The sequence below is a fragment of the Macrobrachium rosenbergii genome, chromosome 14 (genome assembly GCF_040412425.1).
Source record: "Macrobrachium rosenbergii isolate ZJJX-2024 chromosome 14, ASM4041242v1, whole genome shotgun sequence".
Classification (NCBI taxonomy): domain Eukaryota; kingdom Metazoa; phylum Arthropoda; class Malacostraca; order Decapoda; family Palaemonidae; genus Macrobrachium; species Macrobrachium rosenbergii.
Window position 1 is genome coordinate 50,869,611 of NC_089754.1, and position 20,733 is coordinate 50,890,343.

The 20,733-nt window shown below is 35.3% G+C and overlaps 1 protein-coding gene across 1 annotated transcript; it reads left to right on the forward strand.

Annotated features, from left to right (window-relative positions):
• The first annotated feature begins 822 nt into the window (after positions 1–822).
• Chmp1 (charged multivesicular body protein 1) lies at positions 823–11,535 on the forward strand. The gene is made up of 4 exons (XM_067116878.1): positions 823–1,193; positions 4,066–4,310; positions 5,586–5,806; positions 8,522–11,535. Exons 1-4 carry the CDS (start codon positions 1,172–1,174, stop codon positions 8,640–8,642), a joined length of 609 nt encoding a protein of 202 aa, XP_066972979.1. The 5' UTR covers positions 823–1,171; the 3' UTR covers positions 8,643–11,535.
• The last annotated feature ends 9,198 nt before the right edge of the window (positions 11,536–20,733 follow it).

Here is a 20,733-nt window from a genome sequence, read left to right on the forward strand (position 1 = left end):
GTATGAATAGGGTTGAAAGATGGAGCAAAACATGTAGGTATTAGAGAGGAAGGGCATTTAACCGAGTTTAGAGCTACCCTGTTTAGGGAGATGCTCCTGATGATGTAGTATCTTTTTCGCACAGTGGTTTCATTCAAATTCAACATGATGGTCATATTTATGCTTTATATATATATATATATATATATATATATATATATATATATATATATATATATATATATATATATATATATATATATATATATATATATATATATATATATATATATATATATATATATATATATGTAACAAGTTTCACATATAGTCTATAACGGAAAGCTAAACGTTCCTCCCTTTCGTGACCCACCCATTTTTGTTATAAAGGAAGTTGAACGTTGGCTTATGAATATCCAAGGCTATTGCCAACTGATAAAATTAGGATACGTTTTCTATACGCAAAATGTATGAAAACTATAAAAGATAAAATAAGCAGACGTAGTTTGTTGTAAGCATCTTAGTTTTGTTGAACTCTTAGCAACAGTATCAATATTAATAATTAAAAAATTCAATTGAATAATTAAAATTTCATTAAAAATGCCATTTAACCTAAAATAAAGAAGCCACTGAATGGAAAACGCAACTCTCTCAGAAAAACTATCCGAATTCTAGACCTTGATCCGAATATGATGGTCAGCCAACATCAATGCAAAATGCAAAAGAGTAAAATTTACTGTACAGTTATTTTAAGTAATTATTGAAAAAAAAACAGAAACTAAATAAGAGATTAATGATGCTAAAAACAGCTTCAAGCATTAGCGTTACGAAGAGCGATAAGACGTATTTAATGGTCCACGAACATTAATGCAACGCAGAAGAGTGAAATTTATTGCGACATTTCACTTGTAAAGTATTTAAAATACAAACAGGAACTAAATGAGAGATTAATAATGCTTCAAATGGCTTCAAGAAACGGACTTATCAAGAGCGATAAGATATAATATAATATTTCAGCCTGAATCTTGACTCATTCTTGAGTTACGTCACGTTCAGTAAATAGTGATCAGCTGGGTCAGACGGTCGAGACAGTGTAGAGTCACGAGAGCGTAAATCACCAACAACAAAAACGAAACTTCTTTTTCCAAGCATTTGGTTTTTAAAAAGGAAGAACTTAATCAAAACAGGCGTCATGTCGATTGCTAATATGGAAAGTAAGTATTTTTATATTAAGTTTGGCGTTTTCTTACTTTTTTTGGGGTGATTTAGGCTTCAGGCTTTCTCTGAGATTTTAAGCTGCGATTGATGTAGCTTTTAGCTTAAGTCCAGACGTAGGGGAAGCTAAGTTAATTTAGCTTGGCCAAACCAAGTATATTTTGCTGAAATATTATCAATTTGGCCCTAACTAACCTATGTAATGTAACTAAATTAGGTAAACTACGTCAAGGCTACGTAAACTTACCATTACCTGTTTAGGCTACGCTAGGCAAGTCTGAGTTTCAAGTCTAACGCTTGAGTGACAGTCTAACGTAGCCTAGACTTAGACTAAGTCACTAATGTTAGGCTACACTACCCTGTGGCCTAACAATAGCTTAACCTTACCTCAGCTAGGCTAGGCTTATGAAAAAGGTCACTTGATTGCATTCCTGGTAAAAAATTATTGGGTTAGGCTAGGTTGGTGGGAGTCAATTCACCCAATGCTGCTTTTTGCCACAGAAATATTTGTCAGAGTGATTCTGGTTTTAATTTCATATGTTTTGAGTGACTCTGGTCATTATTTGATCAGCAAATCACTTGTCTCTGAGGCTGGTTCTGCCTTTTTTGGCACCCCCCCCAAAATAAATCAACAATGCCCATGGATTTCTCCAGCAAAAACCCATGGAAAACTCATTTATAAGACATGAAAATACACCAGAAAAACCATATTTGTTCCTATACAAATATAAACACTCTATCTTTACATATGGATAACTTTCAGCAAATCTTACCATAACCGCCTTGCAAAAGTTTAATGGCCAGACTTTCCATTTTTGCCAAAAGTTACCCAATGTAAAGACCTCATGTAAAGACCTCAGGTTTGTATGTTAGGAAAAATACAAATTAATAAAAAAAATTTTTCATCTTAATGTAATCTTCCCCATGTCAAAAGTTAACCTTGGGTGTTGGGTCTTAACCTGGCTGGTGCTGAAGATTCATACCCTAACTTGACCCTAGGCTGGGTGCCGTAAATCATCCAGATATATGTGAATGCATCATAGTGATGGTTTTAATTCATAATTTTCTGAGTATCTTGTTCTGTAATAATTTGTAAAGATACCGACATTGAAAAACCTTAAGTAAATTGGGTTAAGTGCCATTATCTTTGCAAATTTTTACTAAGTAAGATCTTTGACATTTTAATTATTTACCTCACATACAGTCAAGTAGGTTTGGCAAGGTCTAGGTGAAGTAAAACCTCCAAGTCTGTTTTAGGTAGGGTACAGGAGTTCGGGACGATTAGGCCGTATTATTTTTGGCTGTTAACCTGTTAGGCCGTCACAGCTTTGGCCATATTAAGTTTAGGTCGTAAGACATGGCAGAATCTCCTTGGAATGTTGTGTTTAGTATTAGGCCCTCAGGGATCAAGGTATTATATACACCCATTTAGGCCGTTTGCCAGTTTGGATGTTACGGCCCAAATGACTTAAGGCCAAAACGACCAAGACCGGGGCACACCACCCATGTTTGGGAAGGTTGGCTCTTTCCTAGATAGTGACCTGCAAGGGTTTTCGGGTGTCGTTATCTAGGACTAATATTTCTTTGGGGTCATTATCTTTATGATACAGTCTTTTGTTTACATTTTTCTGGCAGTCCCCAACAGGTTTGTACTAAACATGCAGCAAAGGTGGATAAATGCTGGGTTAAAACCCCTTGGGGGTCACTATCTAGGAAAGACCCAGAAGGTTAGGTTAGGATGTATCCTTGTTAAATTATGGGGTACATGGTGCAGTTTCATGTTTATAATTTTGAATTTATTTTTTGTGAGAAATTCATAGGCTTAATTTGTTGAATTTTAGGGACAATGGGGCAAGGAGTAACAAAACCTGAAACCAGCAGTTTGCCAGTAAAATAAAGTTTGAATAATTTGAAACAACCAACAAAACTACCAGGAAAAAATTTTTGTTTAGCAAAAACATTTGTGTATACTTGCAAAGTTTACATTCAATAGGTTATACTCCAACTGGGTTCAGTTAGAATATAATGTATACTTTCTCTCTCTCTCTCTCTCTCTCTCTGCGTGGTTCCTTTTTGGATAAATCACCTCCAGCTTGTTTAGTTGTATTTAACTTATGCTGTATGGTTATTGAGATCTTAGGTGATTCAGACATTTGCCAGCTTGGGTATTTGACCTGAATGACTTGAGACATTTCCACTCGGCTGTTCAGCTTCTTCAACTTTACTTTTCCCAATAATCAGTTTTTAAAAAGATGGGACTACAAAATAAAAGGAGTCAGGGCTGGGATATGTTGGGAAGATATTCCTGTGAAAAAATTTGGCAAGATATGTGGTTTGCAGAGGATAGAAAATAATCAGAGGTAAAGATTAAGATGGTTTGATCATGTGATGAGGAGGATTGATGAGCTGTTTGAGAAATATGGTAGGTCAGAGAAGTCATAGAAAGTAGAAAAAAGCCTGGAGCTTATTGATATGGCATTATTTGTCTCATGGTTTCTGCAATGAAACCAAGTCTATGTAACATATTGCTGTACAGTATCATATTGTTGGAAGCATCTACAAGGTCACTAATATTAAAACGTTGTCACTGAGCATTGCAGTATATTACAGAACACTGCTAAGGCTTAGAAACCTCAGGTAAGTAAAGTAAGAGAATGTGTAACTCATAGATAAACATGCTAAAATTTATGGTTAAGTTAGTGTAAACTGTTTCATTTTATATGAAATACGAACAATGTTGACATTTTTGTTGAGGGGTTGCCTTATAACACATTCATCTTTTATATTTATATATAAGATGATTTAAATGTAAGATAGAACAAAATTAGCTATTAAGTTATTTATACAACTTGGGATAAAATCTCTTTTCAGAGCACCTCTTCAATCTGAAGTTTGCTGCCAAGGAGTTGGAACGGCAGTCAAAGAAGAGTGAAAAGGAAGAGAAAGCAGAAAAGGTCAAGTTGAAGAAGGCCATAGCTAAGGGAAACATGGATGGGGCAAGGATCCACGCTGAAAACTCGATCCGAAACAAGAGTCAGGCACTCAATTACTTGCGCATGGCTGCTAGGGTAGATGCTGTAGCCTCCAGAGTGCAGACGGCAGTTACCCAGCGTAAAGTAAGAAATCAAATGTCATTTCTAGCGTAGTTACTACTAGTTAAACAATATTCTTTTGTGTAAGGCACTGAACACACATACATGAAAAATTTCAAATTTAAACTCAACAATAACTGATAAATGTTTGAAGGAATATACAGTAAAGAATAAATCACCCAACACTACAGTAAGATACTAATACAAATCAAAATAGATTCATCTGGAAGTACAAAAGTGAATAGCAAAACAGGTAATCAGTGTAAGGGTACAACTCTTTTCTAAGTTTTCATTCTTTATCAGAATACAACACCATATGTCTGTTTCTTCAAAACATTAGACTATGGGACAAACCTTAAAACCAAATAGTTAACCAGTCATTTTATAAAAACTAATAAACTTTGAACTGCAATTTATGATCATAATAAAATTTTGAAATATGTATAGTAATTCAGAGTCATAGAATTATTCTGCCATGACATTACATGTTCCTAGGAATAGCCACAAGACCTTTTGAAATGTGTATATAACAAACCAAACATCTGAATTACAAAATATAATGATTTTATTGCCACAATCATTATTATTACTTGGTGATTTCAGTACACACAGTCCCTTGGGAAGCTCAAACTGCTGAACAGCTGACAGAACTCGTACATGAATGGCAAATAATTGATGATGATAACTCATAATGTGTAAATGATGATTATACATATACACATTTTACTGATCTCTACAACACTATTTCAACAGTTAACATATTCTTATACAGTACTCCATATATACCATAAGCCAGTATTTCATGTGATCATTAATTCCACTCACCACCACCTCTTGATCCTCTATTTTTGCAATAAGGTACCCTTTTCCTCATTTTGATACATTTCTCCCGGTACTATTTTGGTCACTGCTCTCTTAAGCTCAAGGGAAGAATTCCTCTCCTCCATTAACCTCATAAAACCCATCATGCCACCCCATCCTACACACATGTGGTAATCAGCAATCCATTGAATTGTTAAGCCCTATTTTTCATCCTCTTTATTTTTCCCTCAAATTGCTAACACTACTCTTTAATGATAAACACTGTCTCCTTTTTCTAAACCTGCACTAAACCCTTCCCTGTACCTTGCAACCTAGTGGACAGACTTTCCTAAAAATGACTGACAGAATACTTGAGACATGCAGTAGAAATAAATTAGAGTACCACTTTAAGTAGTATGTATAATAGTACTGTATATGTATTATTTTTTCATTCTTTCTTCACTTTTCAAATAACTTGTTTTCTTCCTTGTATTTTAGGTAACACAGAGTATGGCTGGTGTAGTCAAGAATTTGGATGCTGCCATGAAGAGCATGAATTTAGAAAAGATATCCGCCCTCATGGATAAATTTGAACATCAGTTTGAGGATCTCGATGTACAGAGTTCTTACATGGATACAGCTATGAGCCAGACAACCACAACTGCCGTCCCACAAGATGCTGTGAATGGGCTTATGACTCAGGTTGCAGATGAAGCTGGGTATGTTTTAATTTTTTTTTAGTGGTCATATGAATTGCAATATCTCTTCACTTTGTTATGCTTTAATGCCAGGTTAAGGTAGAGAAACTGATTACAGTAATGCTTTATGTAGGACAAGACACGGAGTGGTTAGGACCTCTCCTATAAGAGAAAGCCATCATCTCATATGCCTAAACAAGTAAATATATGTATTGTCTGTCACTAAATCCTTTTTGGAAAAGAAACTGAAGTAGACATCACTGCTTGATGACTGCAAGGAAAGTGTTCATGGGTTCCTTTGTTAAGTGGTATTCCCAAAAACAGCTAGGTTAAAGATTTAGGAAATGTAGAGGAAGGCAGATAGTTCACCATCCTAGAATTGAATTGATAAGGACTGGTCACATGGTAATGTTTTGTCATACGGCATCATTGGAATTACAAAACCCAACCTGTTACACAAAGACTGAGAGAGTGGTAGCAACATGCACTCAAAAAGTTCTTGAGAGTAATTCCAAAATACTGTAATAAAGTTAAGTTGAAAGTTAGAGGGCAGTCATTGATTACATAAAGTGTTAGATTCAAGTTAGTTGAGGTGATAAGAGAGTTTCCCAGGTTTGAGAAAAAAAACTCCAATCAAAGGAGAGAAAGAAAATATTCAAGTAACAGTTAAATTGAAAGGAATTTCTTGGAGAAGTACCTGAGGTGTCTGAAAAGGGCACTTTACTTGTGAGGGCACACTACAGCAGTTCTGCAAAAATCAAGAGTACTTTATCTCCATTCCATTTCCAATACAGAAAATAGTATGGTTGATGCATTTTATTTCCTTTATTTTCAAGAACTGTGGTTTCATGGTTATTTAACCTCAAAGTATCTTCTGACAGAATCATATCCTTAAAAAAACTACACAGTGAAGATCTAAGAGAAGTTTGTCCATTGCCATAAAAAAAAATCAACAAAACAGAACTTTTGAAGTGATGGTAGGAAACAGTTTAGCCGCGTTACACACAGTATGGAGGTGTTGCACAAGGTGGTGTTTGAGTAACACCTTGTTTATAGTGGCTACTAATAAAATTAGTTGTAATTTGTCCCAAGGAATACGATCTATGCATGGTTGCACCATACATGGTACACTGATGGCACTACTAAAGGGTGTTTGTAGTGTCCTTTGGTCCCCAGCTGCATCCACATTTTAGCCTTATTATCATTTTACCATAAATTCCTGCTTCCTTTCTTCAGTCTTGCTGTCCAATTTTCTCTGAAGAGACTTAGTGTAACTATGGGGTCCAGAACCAGTTCCATCTTTTGATCCTTGTATTTTATATTCTTTATTTTCTGGATCTTTTTATCTTGGTAAGTTCCAAGTATTTCTTGGTGATTTATGCCAGACCACTGTGCTTGGTTAACAGCTTCATAAATCACTCAGGGCAGTCCAATATATGATGATTATTGCATCTTATTTTAATGATTAGGCAAAGAGAGAAACCAATTGCATATTGACATTATAATGGATTGGATACAAAGCAGTAGGTTTCTATTTCATCATCAGAAACTTTTGCTGTAACAGTTATTATGAAGCATAGGGTCCAGCAGCCAATGTGTGTAGCTTTCTCAGAAGAGACTAGTATACATAACCATTAGAGCAAAAGAGGAGAAAAAGTCAAATTTTAAGAAGTTTGATGTTTTTTGTTTTACTCTTGGTTCTGATGGAATTTAAATCGAGAACTCAGGCTGACATTGATGCAGGCTGTCACTAGGTTAGGATCGTCAGTTACCCTAGATGGTAAATAATATCAGGGTAATTAGGGAATGACAAAGTAAAGGTAACAGCAACAAGATTGTAGTCAGCAGACCTTGGAGGACAGTAATTGTCACTGAAAGAGGTAATAAAAATGTCAGCTATAAGAGTTCTTTGTTTTTGTTAGTCTGGAATACATGCATTTAATTAGTTTAAGATTACTGAGATTAGAATCAGGTTTGCAAGAATTCAGATATATACTTGGTTTATTTACATTGAAATGTCCCATGTAGAGGATCTCAGAAGGTTTTAGTTTTCTGTAAAAGAAAACTATTGTGCCGGCTTTGTCTGTCTGTCCGCACTTTTTCTATCCACTGAGGGCTGCAAATTGGTATGTTGATCATCCACCATCCAGTCATCAAACATGACAAATTGCAGCCCTCTAGCATCAGTAGGTTTTATTTTATTTAAGGTTAAAGTTAGCTATAATCGTGCATCTGGCAACAGTATAGGACAGACCACCACCAGGCTGTGGTTAAAGTTTCATGGGCCACGGCTCATACAGTATCACACTGAGACCACTGGAAGATAATCTGTTTTCGGTGGCCTTGATTATATGCTGTGCAGAGAACTCGATTGCGGCAAAGAAACTTCAGCGCATTTTTTACTTGTTTATATATTGCAAGGACTTAGGCTGGAAGTCAGTTAGGGAAAAAGGTAGCTATGAGAATTATAAAGATAGTACTAGAAACCTGGAGAAGTTAATTTTTAGATTAGTAAAATTTGAGCCACATTATACCAAAATTCAGAGCATAAAGTCTACAAGTAAAGCTAGTGTTTGTCTACATAAATACTTAGTGCTAAATTAAATGGCAAGATCAAGATACTTATTGAACTTAAAAATTCCACATGGGGTACATAGTGCTAAATTTATATCTGATACATTAGTACATAATATTAAGCATGGGTTTAGTGTTGCTATAATTGTTTTTATATTACAGATTGGAGCTAAATATGGAGCTCCCAACTGGAGGAACATCAACAGTGGGTGTATCTGCTACACAAGCCAGCCAGGACCAGGATGAGCTTACTCAGAGATTAGCCAAACTGAGAAATGCCTGAGCTCTCTGTTGGTGCCTTTATATTTCATTTATTCCAGGATACTGTGTACCTGTGTATGTTGAAGTCATATTATCCTGGTAAATCCTGAAAACTCACTGGTTTTGTATGTCCAATGATAAGAGTTTGGCTTTTGCAAGTTTTATACCATTTATTTTTTCAATAAAGCATCTTTCTAAACGTAAGATGAAGACATATAACTTTTTTCACAGATTTATATTTTGCAGATGACATTAATTTGTTAATTTTGATTTATTTTACTCTTTTTGTTATGTTCTTACAAGAACTGTAGTTTAGAAAGCTATTTACGGTGCAGTAATACTTCACTTTAGTGGCGTTTAAGGAAGTCTGGGATTTCATGTCATTTATGCATGTCTGTGATAGGGTATTTTGTCTGAGATAAGTTAATTTGTTATTTATGAAATGTACTATTATAAATTCTTTGCTTTTAACTGCATTACTGTTCATGTAAAAGAGAAACAGATGGCTTTAATTGCTTATATTGAAAATTTTTTTTACTTAACCTGTATTTGAATGTAGGATACTGTAATTAGTTCATTTTTGTTGTCCACTTCTAAGATGAATGCAATTCTAAGCGAGCTGTATGTAACAAAGATTAGCAAGTCCATTAAAATGAAGTACTACTGTGGTAACTTTAAACAGAATAAGAAGAGTAGTTTAAATTTTTGGCAATTTTCTTATTTTTTAAAGTGGTGACATATAATTTATGTAGAGTATACTAATAATATATATCATGTTAAAAAAATAGAAGATTTATTTGAAAAAAAAAAAATGTTTGAAAGTTGAATGTAAATTTATTTTTCCAGATGAGATCCTGTGACAACTTTTTGTTTTAGATTACAGCCCTTTCTTTGTATTTACTTATAGTGCATTTGTCTGTTACTAACCACAATAGAGGTTTATCATAATAATGAGTTTTTGTTTCAGTACTGGTATTCTACTATTTCCAGCAATTTCTTAGCTAGCTGTTTGATGCCAAATAGCACTTAATAAATTATTAAGTAAAAAATATACTGTATTTTGTATTTTCTGAGGTATGGCAAGGAAATTGTCTTGAGCCACTTTAAGTAGCATGAATATCAAGTTTGTCCAGTACCATGTGAATATTCTTGGACATTGATGCTTTGTAAATAGGAAGATGGGTTGGTATTTTACTAGTTATTAGGTAAAATTCAGCAATTTTCAGTTATGTTTTTTATGATTTATTATTAGGGTTTCATTTAATAGTGTAATGCTAATTTTGTTTCAGCTCAGTGGTTTGCATGAACTGTTGGGTAAATTTAATGTGGGAATATTTATAAGCATCTTTACTGTGACAAAAGTACTGAATCACTGTAACATGGAAACATTCACTAAGAGGTAAGTCTGGATAAAATTTCTCCAGCAGTGATCCTCTTCATATAGATGTTTGGCTAATTTTCCTAGTTTTTAGAAACCATCTAAGTTTCTGTTAGAGTGTTAGGGAAAACTGCCTGTGTGAAATCTTGACCAAGCCAGCAGTACATTATACTCTGCATGTTTAGAACAACATTACCATGATTGGTCATGTTTAAATATGTAATAAGTTTTTGATTTTTAATGGTTTGAGTTCAGGCATTTACAACATTCATAAAACTTGGAATTTGCTCAATAGCTAGCACTTACTTTCTTACTGGTAAAATTGATATGCTTGTACAGCACACCAGTACAACTAAATTTTTCCAACAAGTTCTCAAACCACTGTGTGAGCTAGCTAATCTTTTCAGTACAGTGAAGGGTTTTTACAAGGGAAATAAAGCTTGATGATTCTCAGAAAATATTTACTGGCGTTGTGGTACAGACTGAAATTATGATCTGAAGCGTGATGATTAAAGAAGTTTTTGTTTATGTGGAAAGGTGTCAGTTTGTGTAATTGCTGAAAAGTGGAAAGGAATTCATATAAATCCCAGGGCTTGATTTAGTTGTAGCAACAAATATTTTGTTCAGATTTATACTGTATTTTGCATTATAGTTTCTTTTTATAGGACTGGGCAAAGCCTCTTGATAAAGGTAGCCCCATTTTTATAGGTGTTTGTGAGATTTTTAGAGTACTTCAGGTGAATCTGGAAAGTTTACAGTTATGAAATAAATTACAGTAGGGATGAAATTTAGGTTAATATTCCAAATTATTATTTTTTTTTCTTTTTTTCATGTGACACTGAAGCAAGTTATTTCTCAGATGGAACTGTGAAAACTTTATATTACTTCCGCAACTTGTAGGTAGTAATTCAAAGTTTATGAAAATGTCGGTTCCAATTTAATTTTTACTTATGTTTGGCCGCTTAATGATGGAACATCTGTGAAACTCCTGTAACTTATATTTTTAAAAAATATTCCCTTGGTATGTTTGGCATTCTCTCAGTAAGCTAACGTTACTATCGATTTTATCTTAATTTATAATTCAGTGATTTTTGTGTTGTAATTGCGAGTATGTTACGTACACTTGCTTTACTGCAAAAGGGTTTATGTAATAATGTTTAGACTTCTCGCTGCTACATTTTATAAAAATTTAAGTTTAGTGCTTGCAAGAATGAAAGTGTTGATTTCGTATTTTCAGAAGTTAGTACTATGAATAATTTTAAATGTTTAGTGGTCTGCATTAGTGTGGCAGTAATGTCTATTGTACTAGATTTGTTGCCTTGTACATTGTCACAAATATTCTCTCTTTGGTTATGATGCAAGGACTTGATTATACTGTTTTGAATTTCTCAGAACTTAGCAATTAAACTTCAGCTATTTACAACACTTATTAGCATGTCGTGCTTATGTGCAGATGTATTCTGTATGATGTGTTCCTTATTTGGCCACTCTCTTTTAATTAAAATAAATTTAGAAAATTATATGATTGATATAAAAAGACATGTTTTTGAACCTTTGTGTTTTGAAGGAAAGAAGTACTGTACATTTGACATATTCCTCACGCAGGCCCAACACTATTGAAAGAAGAAGGAGGATGTTGTATGTCGTGCAGGGAAGAACTAGGCACTGGCATTGAGGTAAATTTTCCAACCAACCAACCTTCAAGGCATGTACAGAGCACCCAAGACAAAGACTCCTTATGTTTTCTTTTCTTTTTTCCCTTCTTAGTCTAGCTAATGACTACCACCACAATGAAGATTATAATGTACTGATGACTACCTCTCCAAGGAAAGTACAGCTGACCCCGCCTATCCGTGGTTCCAGATTCGCAGGCTCATCGATTCGTGGATTTCTCTATGGAACATATATACACATTATTTAGGGAAAATTTGCCTATTTTTCACTGAGAAATATTCACTAACTACTGTATTTTCATATAATTTTCATGACTCAATGCATTCTGTTCCATGTATGCATTCTGTTCATACAAGGAACAAACCTGGGTCTTAACATTAGGATAAATCTTCTGGCGCCAGCTGTTTGCAGTGGGGTTGTGGTACACATCCCCCGCGAATACCAGGGATTGACAGAAAATTTTGACTACACGTTGGAGTCCTACAAAAATGTCTTCAGCTATTAACAGATGAGTAGCCAACAGAAACAACCACTAAAAACCAAACATACAAAGGCAGAAGTGCCCAAGTGCTTGGCTTGAAAGCCCAAATCTCATAAAATCACATCAAACCAGTGGTACTAAAAAGCAAAGAAATCTAGGGAGTTAACAAATACAATGCAAACTATGTACAGGGAACAGTTATTTATCCTCAAACTCAAAAGAGGAAGACCTACCAAATAAGAACTTCATCTTGGAAACATTTTTCTTCAGCTACATGAAATTTGTGAAAAATATAGTAAACAATTATTTACTGAACGATACTTATAAAAACTTCACTGGAGAAACCTAAAAAAATGAAAGTATTTGGACAAAATTTTGAGAGGCAAGGCCTCATATTCATAAACTACAATATCTTTGCTAAAAATCCACAGCATATATTTACAATACAAAACTGAAACAACTGATAAGCAGAAATAGCACATCTGGAAGAGAACTGGAACTGACAGCAATGAAAACGAGAAGATAGTGAGTGTCAGAGGGACCACTGGAACTAAAAATTAGATGACGGATCTTGCCATCATGGGAGATCCTTCAAAGCATCCTGTGGGATTGAGTTAATATCAGTCAAGCACCAGGATCCTCTGAGATTGCAACCAGGACAGCATCCAATGTTGTATTCAATCATATGCAATCTTTAGAGGCAAACTTCATGTCTAGATATGCCATTATACATCTATATAAATAATTTGGTGGTTTGGTACATGTTGACAACTTCCTAATAGGTATCAGTGTTCTGCAAGTTTTATTTGTGAACATTCTGTGCAAGTTATATAAAATTTTTGAGGAATTAAAATATTCTTATTAATTAGAATGCATTACAATATGCCTGAAAACCGTTGGGTGCTCGACATCTTAAAAGGATTGGAATAGCCCTCACAGAACTATTTACTTTTAGTTTACTTCTTTATAACGTCCTATTTTAACTTAGGCAATAAAAACCTCACGGCTATTGGTGGCTGAAAATAATCTGCCATCATAAACACACACTAAGTATTCTTTGTAAATTAAGAAAACATCACAACATGATCTAAGGAATAAAAGGAAAATTTTATTCATACCTACAATAAAAAAAGAGGACTAGGCAAGGGTTTTAGGAAATTTGTTAACAAGAGATTGCTTCGTGAATAGCATTATGTCACTGACTGACTGTATATATACCAATGTCAATATCAAACATTTACTGAACAGGACAAAATTAACCTTAATTTCGGCTAAATTAAATAAAGCGTGAAAACTTCATTTCGGGTTTCAACGAAAAGCTAACGGAAAATCAAATCAATTGGCAAACATTTGCTGACACTTTAGAGTTCCACCGGGCTCGAGATTCATGTCAATGTTCGAAGGAAGAAGAAAATTGTAGAACAGTGAAGTAAGGAAAAAAATTTTCTGGCAGAGCGTTTCCAAGTCCTTAGCCCTTTCAAGACCATGGGCTGCTATTAAGAAAATGGATGTCGTTTATAAAAATGTTTACCTTAGTACTAAATATGCTTGAATAAGAAACATACAATAATAGCAATGATAATGTGCATAGATTCACGGTAAAAGGAAGAGAGGCCGTTAGCTCAAATGAGAAGACCCTTAAGTGAACAGCGAAAAACCGACAGGCCATTAAAGTCATTATGACAAAAATAGAATACTCAGTTTAGCAATGCAACATTCAAAACATGAATAGAATAGTTGCGACATGGTTAGAGCCACGTCACTGCAAGCATTATAAAACCACTATTATTCATGCATGCACATACCAAATAGTATATGATTATATAAAAAATAAACTATATATTTACAGGCAAGACTGTAACTGGGAACAAAACTATATTCAGAGAAATAAAGAGTGATTTTCGAGAGGGAAAATACCGTAGGAATTGAACCAGGGAGTTCAAACTGTCAGGCTAGTCCCAAGCCTGGATAAAAGAGTAGGGTTGAGCGTAAGGTCAACGCCCCTTCCTTGTGGATCTTGCAACCGAAATTAGCTAATCAGTGCACCTCACGTGATGCACTGTAGACATTACATAAAGGTATTTGCAGTGTCCCTTTGGCCCCTAGCTGCAACCTCTTTCATTCCTTTTACTGTACCTCCGTTTATATTCTCTTTCTCCCATCTGGCTATCCACCCTCTCCTAATAATTGTTCCATAGTGAAACTGCGAGGTTTTCCTCCTGCCACACCTTTCAAACCTTCTTACTGTCAAGTTCCGTTTCAGCGCTGAATGACCCCATAGGTCCCAGGAATTAGCCTAAATCCTATATTGTACTTATCGATACAGGAAGCGTAGCCTAGGCTCCTTAACAGATTTGACTGACTAACTAAGAATGATCTGGCATCACACCGCCAATGGCCAGTGATGACGTCTTGGCAGACGAGTGACTCATAAAATTATCTGGCGCCACCCTGCTGCCCTGCACTCGTTTGACGAAAGGAAAAGGCGTAGAAATTGAAGGTCGATTCTTCAATAGGAAAATAATTCTGCGAACGAGGAGTAAATATAACAAGCAGTACATATCTTAAGATGGTGTTTGTTAATTTGTAAGATACTAGCATAGCATGCGTACTGATGAGGACGCCGACAGATAAAATATCGATCTGAAAATGTTTGTTCAAGTATAACAATAATATCAGTAGTTTAACAGTACCTCCCCTTCAAAAACTCCCACGATAAATAATGCGTAAGCTCTCTCTCTCTCTACTTTCATCCCTTTACACTCACACACGCACGCACAAACTAGTATTAATTCAACAGTCGTCCAGCCAACACAGAAGGTGTGATTATCCATGCAATACGTGATTGGCTACATTTTAGGCCGACAACGGAAGCAAACTACGTTCATTTTGACGTACTTGACTCTTCATTTGGACTAAAGCGACTGTATCGGTTGAAAGTGTACCCAAAATGCTTCTTCAATGAACGCGCGGAAAAAGAAAATATATAAATAGAACTGCCTAACGGTTTATTCTTGTCGTCCGTCACTTTGCATACCTTTCAATAAACTATTATTATTTATAGAATATTCTCAAAGATAGCCTATTCTAGTCTAACTAAATGGTTCTTTATTAAATATCGTTTGGTTCTAAGAGGAAACCGAATTACTTGCCCCTGCAACTGAACCACTGAGTAACCTCAAACGAGTGGCCATGGGCTACAACAATGCCTGAGATGAGAACTACCAAAGAAGTGATTACGGGAAGGTTGCCATTTCATAATCAACATCCGGTCAACTCTCAGATAATTCATAATTCATGGACTATAAACTTTAAACACTTACGGTCTGTTTTCTGAGACTTTTCCTGGCATTTTCATAGTACCATAAAATAAAATGATTATCATTACTATTATTCAGAACTTGCAAATAGCCCCGTCAAATAAGTCCTACAAAACGAGAAAATGATAAACAAAACAAAGGCTGAAGAACAAGTTGGTTCCAGTTTTTCGTTCTAATAAAATCAGATATTTCAACCCCCAACAACATCATAGTTTTGGGGATCTGAACCTGAAAAATGTAACTCACGTGTCACAGTAACTGAATGCATATGTACCTTTCACACACCAATAACTCTCGCCCATGCTTAATTCAGCCTATGACTGTGTGGGACGTGTTTTTTTTCTCTCTCTCGTCTAAAACATTTTGAACTGGGCCATATCTTTTCAGCTACCCTACACTTCAAATCACTTGATTATTTTCATGGCCCCTAATCATGCAATTCATTTTTACGAACCTCAGACGTGCAACAGACCTTTGGCCTCTGGAGCGAGCGGTAATGAGACGCAAAGAGATCTGAGTAGCTGACGGAGTGAGAAAGTTTAGTACTAGCTTTTGGGTTTAATACTAGATCCTCTCGTTAACTGTTCCACATATGATAGACCCCTATCTAGTGTTTATGCTCTTTTTGTGACAGCCTATCAAATACTTAACGCCGTCATTATCAACATCATAATCAATAAATTAGATATTTATAATTAATACCTTTAAAAGGAAGCTAAAAATATTAATCTCAATCTATGTCATATATGTTTTTCCATCTAAATAAAGGCCGTGATTCAATGAGATTGTTTATGCCTTAACTTACGAAAAAATAGTAATAAGAGGCAGTCCATAAAAATGTAATGAAACACGAAGCCATCTTACCTTAAACCTAACCTTCCTCTGTTCAGAGCGAAAAAAATAAATTAATCTGATCTTTATCAGCAAATACGCAGGACTTAATCTGACCTTTATAAGAACAGACGCAGGACCCAACAGCACTGTCGGCCACTTCCATATGTTGAGCTAGTTATCAACTCAGTTGCATGCTTTACCTATGCTGATATTTCCATTAACTTCTATCAATGATTCTTGGCTTATAGTCTGTACATAAAGCTCCAACTTGACTCGTCTCAGGCTCAGCTGGTAGGATCGAATCCAAAAGTCCACACTATGACACTTTTTCCCTTGTCACACTTGTACAAGGACACTTGCAATCTTAAGGCCTTATTATCTAGACTACCCACCATCACTTACGTTCGCTTCATATAAAAAAATAAGTCAATGATTTCCTCTTATCTTCATTTTTGCCTCCTTAAACTCTCCTCTTTTTTAGCATTCCCTACAAAGGTCTTGCTACCTTGCTGATCGGCATATTTTCTGACTCGATCTGTGTGAGTCCGTTACTTTTATTTTTCTATCAGTGATATGAACATTCTAGCACCAGCGACATACTTTGTTTGGAGCTATAACGTCACCACAACTGCTATTTTCTAATCATTCAGGGTCTGTACAGATCACCCGCTCCGAAGAGTTTAGTCATAGTGATAATAAGTTTATAAGGAAAAATGATTCGTGCAGTTTTATCCGACTGCCTATGTGTATACACTGGCATCCGTTGTATAGACACTTCATCATACACGTTTTTATGTTAGGTCTTCTTTACAGAGTTCAACGTCATACCAGTTCTCTTCACTCTCCTAGCTTGAGCAGTCTCTCCCTACATTCTTATCTGGTTACATTCCTCATGTAAGCCTTTTTCATAAACTGGGCCTAGTAAGTGGTCTGCGTCCTGCTACTCCCTTATCCATCATCAACCACTTTGCTAACGAATTTCTCCTCTGCCCTTCCCATCACAGTCTGAAAGTATATTTCCGAGATCTCAATCTGTTATTCACCTTATGAATACATCTACGCTCCTTCCTCAGTTCTGATAAGGTCTTCCTAGCACATTATAGCATTTAGTCTCATCATTTTGTAGTCGCTCCTTTTCAGAACCTTGCTGTACTTTGTCAGTGACCATATTATCATCTGCAGACAGGGGCAGAGGTCTTAAACATGATTCGTAATTTTTCCTGTAGACCAATAAGATATTATTTGCTACAGCAGTACTACCCTCTCACTTCTGCCTTCACAGCGACGTATGTCACCGAGGTAAGGGGAAACTCCTTTGACTTAGTACTAGCCTCTAGGTACTTGAGAGAGCGAGAGTGAGAGAGACAGCAAGTATAAATTGAAATGCCCCCTTTAAGGACTGCATTTAATCATACCGTAGGCCGATTCCTGCATTTTTTTTAATAACGTTCGCTATATTTATATACCTTTATAATTATATACATACAGAATGAATGTGGAGAACTATACAACAAATGGCAGTGAAAATCATTCCTCCCCAAAGCACTGGGTCATAAGGAGACATGAGACCCCCCGGATTGAGAGTGTATATCAAAGTGAACTGTGATGCTTCAAATCACACAGTTGATATGAAGTGAGTTAACGGGAAAAAATGACAAAAGAAATACAAACATCGTCACCTAGCGTGATTATTTTAATATGGGATATGCTTACCTTTGTTAAGCGGAAATTAAATCCAGCGTGCTGCTTAGCGTCCATAACTGATGATTGATATTGCTCGCGAGAATTAAAAAATGAAGAAGGGAGGATAGATCCCTGCAGCTAAAATCAACTCTTTGTAGTTAATCTTACGCATTTCCAACGTATACAGTTACTGACACTGACAAATATAGCTGTGATGCTGGACTTTGACATTATATATATACACATACATGCATACATACATACATATACATACATACATATATATATATATATATATAATACATATTATATATATATATATATATATATATATATATATATATATATATATAATATATATATATATATATATATATATATATATATATATATATATATATATATATATATATATATATATATATATATATATATATATATATATTGTAGCGCCTTCACGAGACAACACAAACCTACATGAATGCAGTAGTTTTTGTAGAAAAAGTGGCTAATGAAGAAGTCAGAAGTGCTTGATATGAAAACTGATGGAAACGAACCTAATGCTCTTGTTGCGTTGCAAGCAATCATAATCCCTCTGAAGTGAAAGACACTGGCATCATTTTAGTGGGAAAAAGTAGTTCTTGAAAATAATCAGCCGTTTTAACACATTTCAAAATACGAGAAACAGGTTTAGCTTGTGAACATTTGCAAAGCAATTTCCTTTAAGGATTCTTTGAAGAGTCACTTCCCTGTTTCTTGTGTATGTTGTATATACATGCATGAAATGTAAAAAAAAAAAAAGCCAAAGGAAAACTGTAACCTCGGCAAAGTATAATAAAATATCTGCATATGCTTAAATTCATGTTAATTCTTCGCAACTCTGTGCTGATTTGGGGTAACGAATATTTTGCATTTTTGTCAAGGAAATTACTGTGGCATTAGTTCACTATTATATCCGCACGTGCAGAACTCAAATAGCAAGCAAAAATATAAATTAAACAATTGAAAAATAAAAAAAAATGTGGTGCAATCAGCGCCAAGTGACCTCATACTCAAGCCTGTCCCAAGCCCGGAAGAAAGCGGACGGATCCTCGTCTAGTATATATAGAAAAAGAAAAGTAAAAAATGCGCCAAAGTTTCTTCAGTGCAATCGAGTTTTCTGTACAGTGTATAAACACGGCTACCGAAAATAGATTTATCTTTCGGTGGTCTCCGTATGAGCCGCGGCCCATGAATCTTTAACAACGGCACGATGGTGGCCTGTCCTATATAGTTGCCAGATGTACGATCCTGGCTAACTTTAACCTTAAATAAAATAAAAACCACTGGGGTTAGAGGGCTGCAATTTGGTATGTTTGATGTTTGGAGGGTGGATGATCAACATACCAATTTGCAGCCCTCTAGCCTCAGTAGTTTTTATTTTATTTAAGGTTGAAGTTGGCAACGGGCCGTAGTTCAAGTTTCATGGGCCACGGCTCATACAGCATTATACCGAGACCACTGAAAGGTAGACTTATTTTCGGTGGCCTTGATTATACGCTGTACAGAAAACTCGATTGGGCCAAGGAAACCATTATACGGTATAGCGCTTTCGAGCGAAACAAACGAAGAAATGGCAAAAAAAAAAAAAAAAAAAAAAAAATCAAAACACTTTCACAACCCAAGTTGGTGTCGGAATCTGTGATCTATTTTCTCATGTAGTTCGTTTTTCTTTGAAGGCGTGAGTGAGGAAAATGTCGCCAAGAAGCCTCGCATTAGTAGCGAAAGAGAAGAGAAGAAGAGATCAAAGGATTGATTTCATTTCTATTTTTTTTTTTTTTTCGAACGTTTTTCTGTCGTCCTAAGAGAGAGAGAGAAAGAGATTTACCTTTTACTCCTTAACTTGCAGGATACTAAAAAGGAAAGTTATTTGTTCCAACGCACATTAATCTCTCTGTCTCTCTCTCTATCTCTCATGAATCTTTATGTATTCAGGTCCATTACACTATACTTTATGTACATGTAAAATAATGAAAATCGCAGTTTCTCTCTCTCTCTCTCTCTCTGTGTCACTCTCTCTCTCTCTCTCTCTCTCTCTCTCTCATGAATCTTTATGTATTGAAGTCTACTAAACTATACTTTATGTACATGTAAAATAATGAAAAATGCTTCAATCTCTCTCTCTCTCTCTCTTCTCTCTCTCTCTCTCTCTCTCATGAATCTCTCTTGTATGTATTCTGTATTCAAGTCTACTACACTCTCACATGAATCTTTCATGCATTATGTATTCAAGTCTACTACTAATAAAGTAATAAAAATACCTGATTTAAATCCTCTTTTATATCCTCCTTCCTGTGAGGTCATAAATCCTAATTTTCAAGAAGACAGAGAAGATTCATTGTTCCATAAACAGGTTAAATTAAATTTTCTAAAGACACTTTGATGGGCAAAGCTACTCAAAACAAGCTTAAATTACAAGAAAAATTATGGTTCTTCCCATCTCTTAAAAAAAAAAGTCGATAATAAAGAAGTTAATCATCAGGATGGACTGGGAAACACAGAAGAACGCCATGAGAGAGTGGATGATGACAGGTTGGTGAGGAGTTTAAAATCAGAAATATTATGAGGAAGAAGTTGACCTACAGAATTCAGGATACTTAGCGTGACACAAGGGCACTGGAAATGAATGGAAGAATAGGAATTGGAACTGAATATACAATTTAGTGCAAGATATAGGTGAATGGCACTTGGACCTAGTGAGTGT

Excerpts from the sequence above, each read along its gene's own strand:
- Chmp1 (XM_067116878.1), top strand. The coding sequence starts at position 1,172 with ATGTCGATTGCTAATATGGAAA. Across the intron at positions 1,194-4,065 it reads GTCGATTGCTAATATGGAAA|AGCACCTCTTCAATCTGAAG; the intron begins GTAAGTATTTTT and ends ATCTCTTTTCAG. Across the intron at positions 5,807-8,521 it reads CAGGTTGCAGATGAAGCTGG|ATTGGAGCTAAATATGGAGC; the intron begins GTATGTTTTAAT and ends TTTATATTACAG.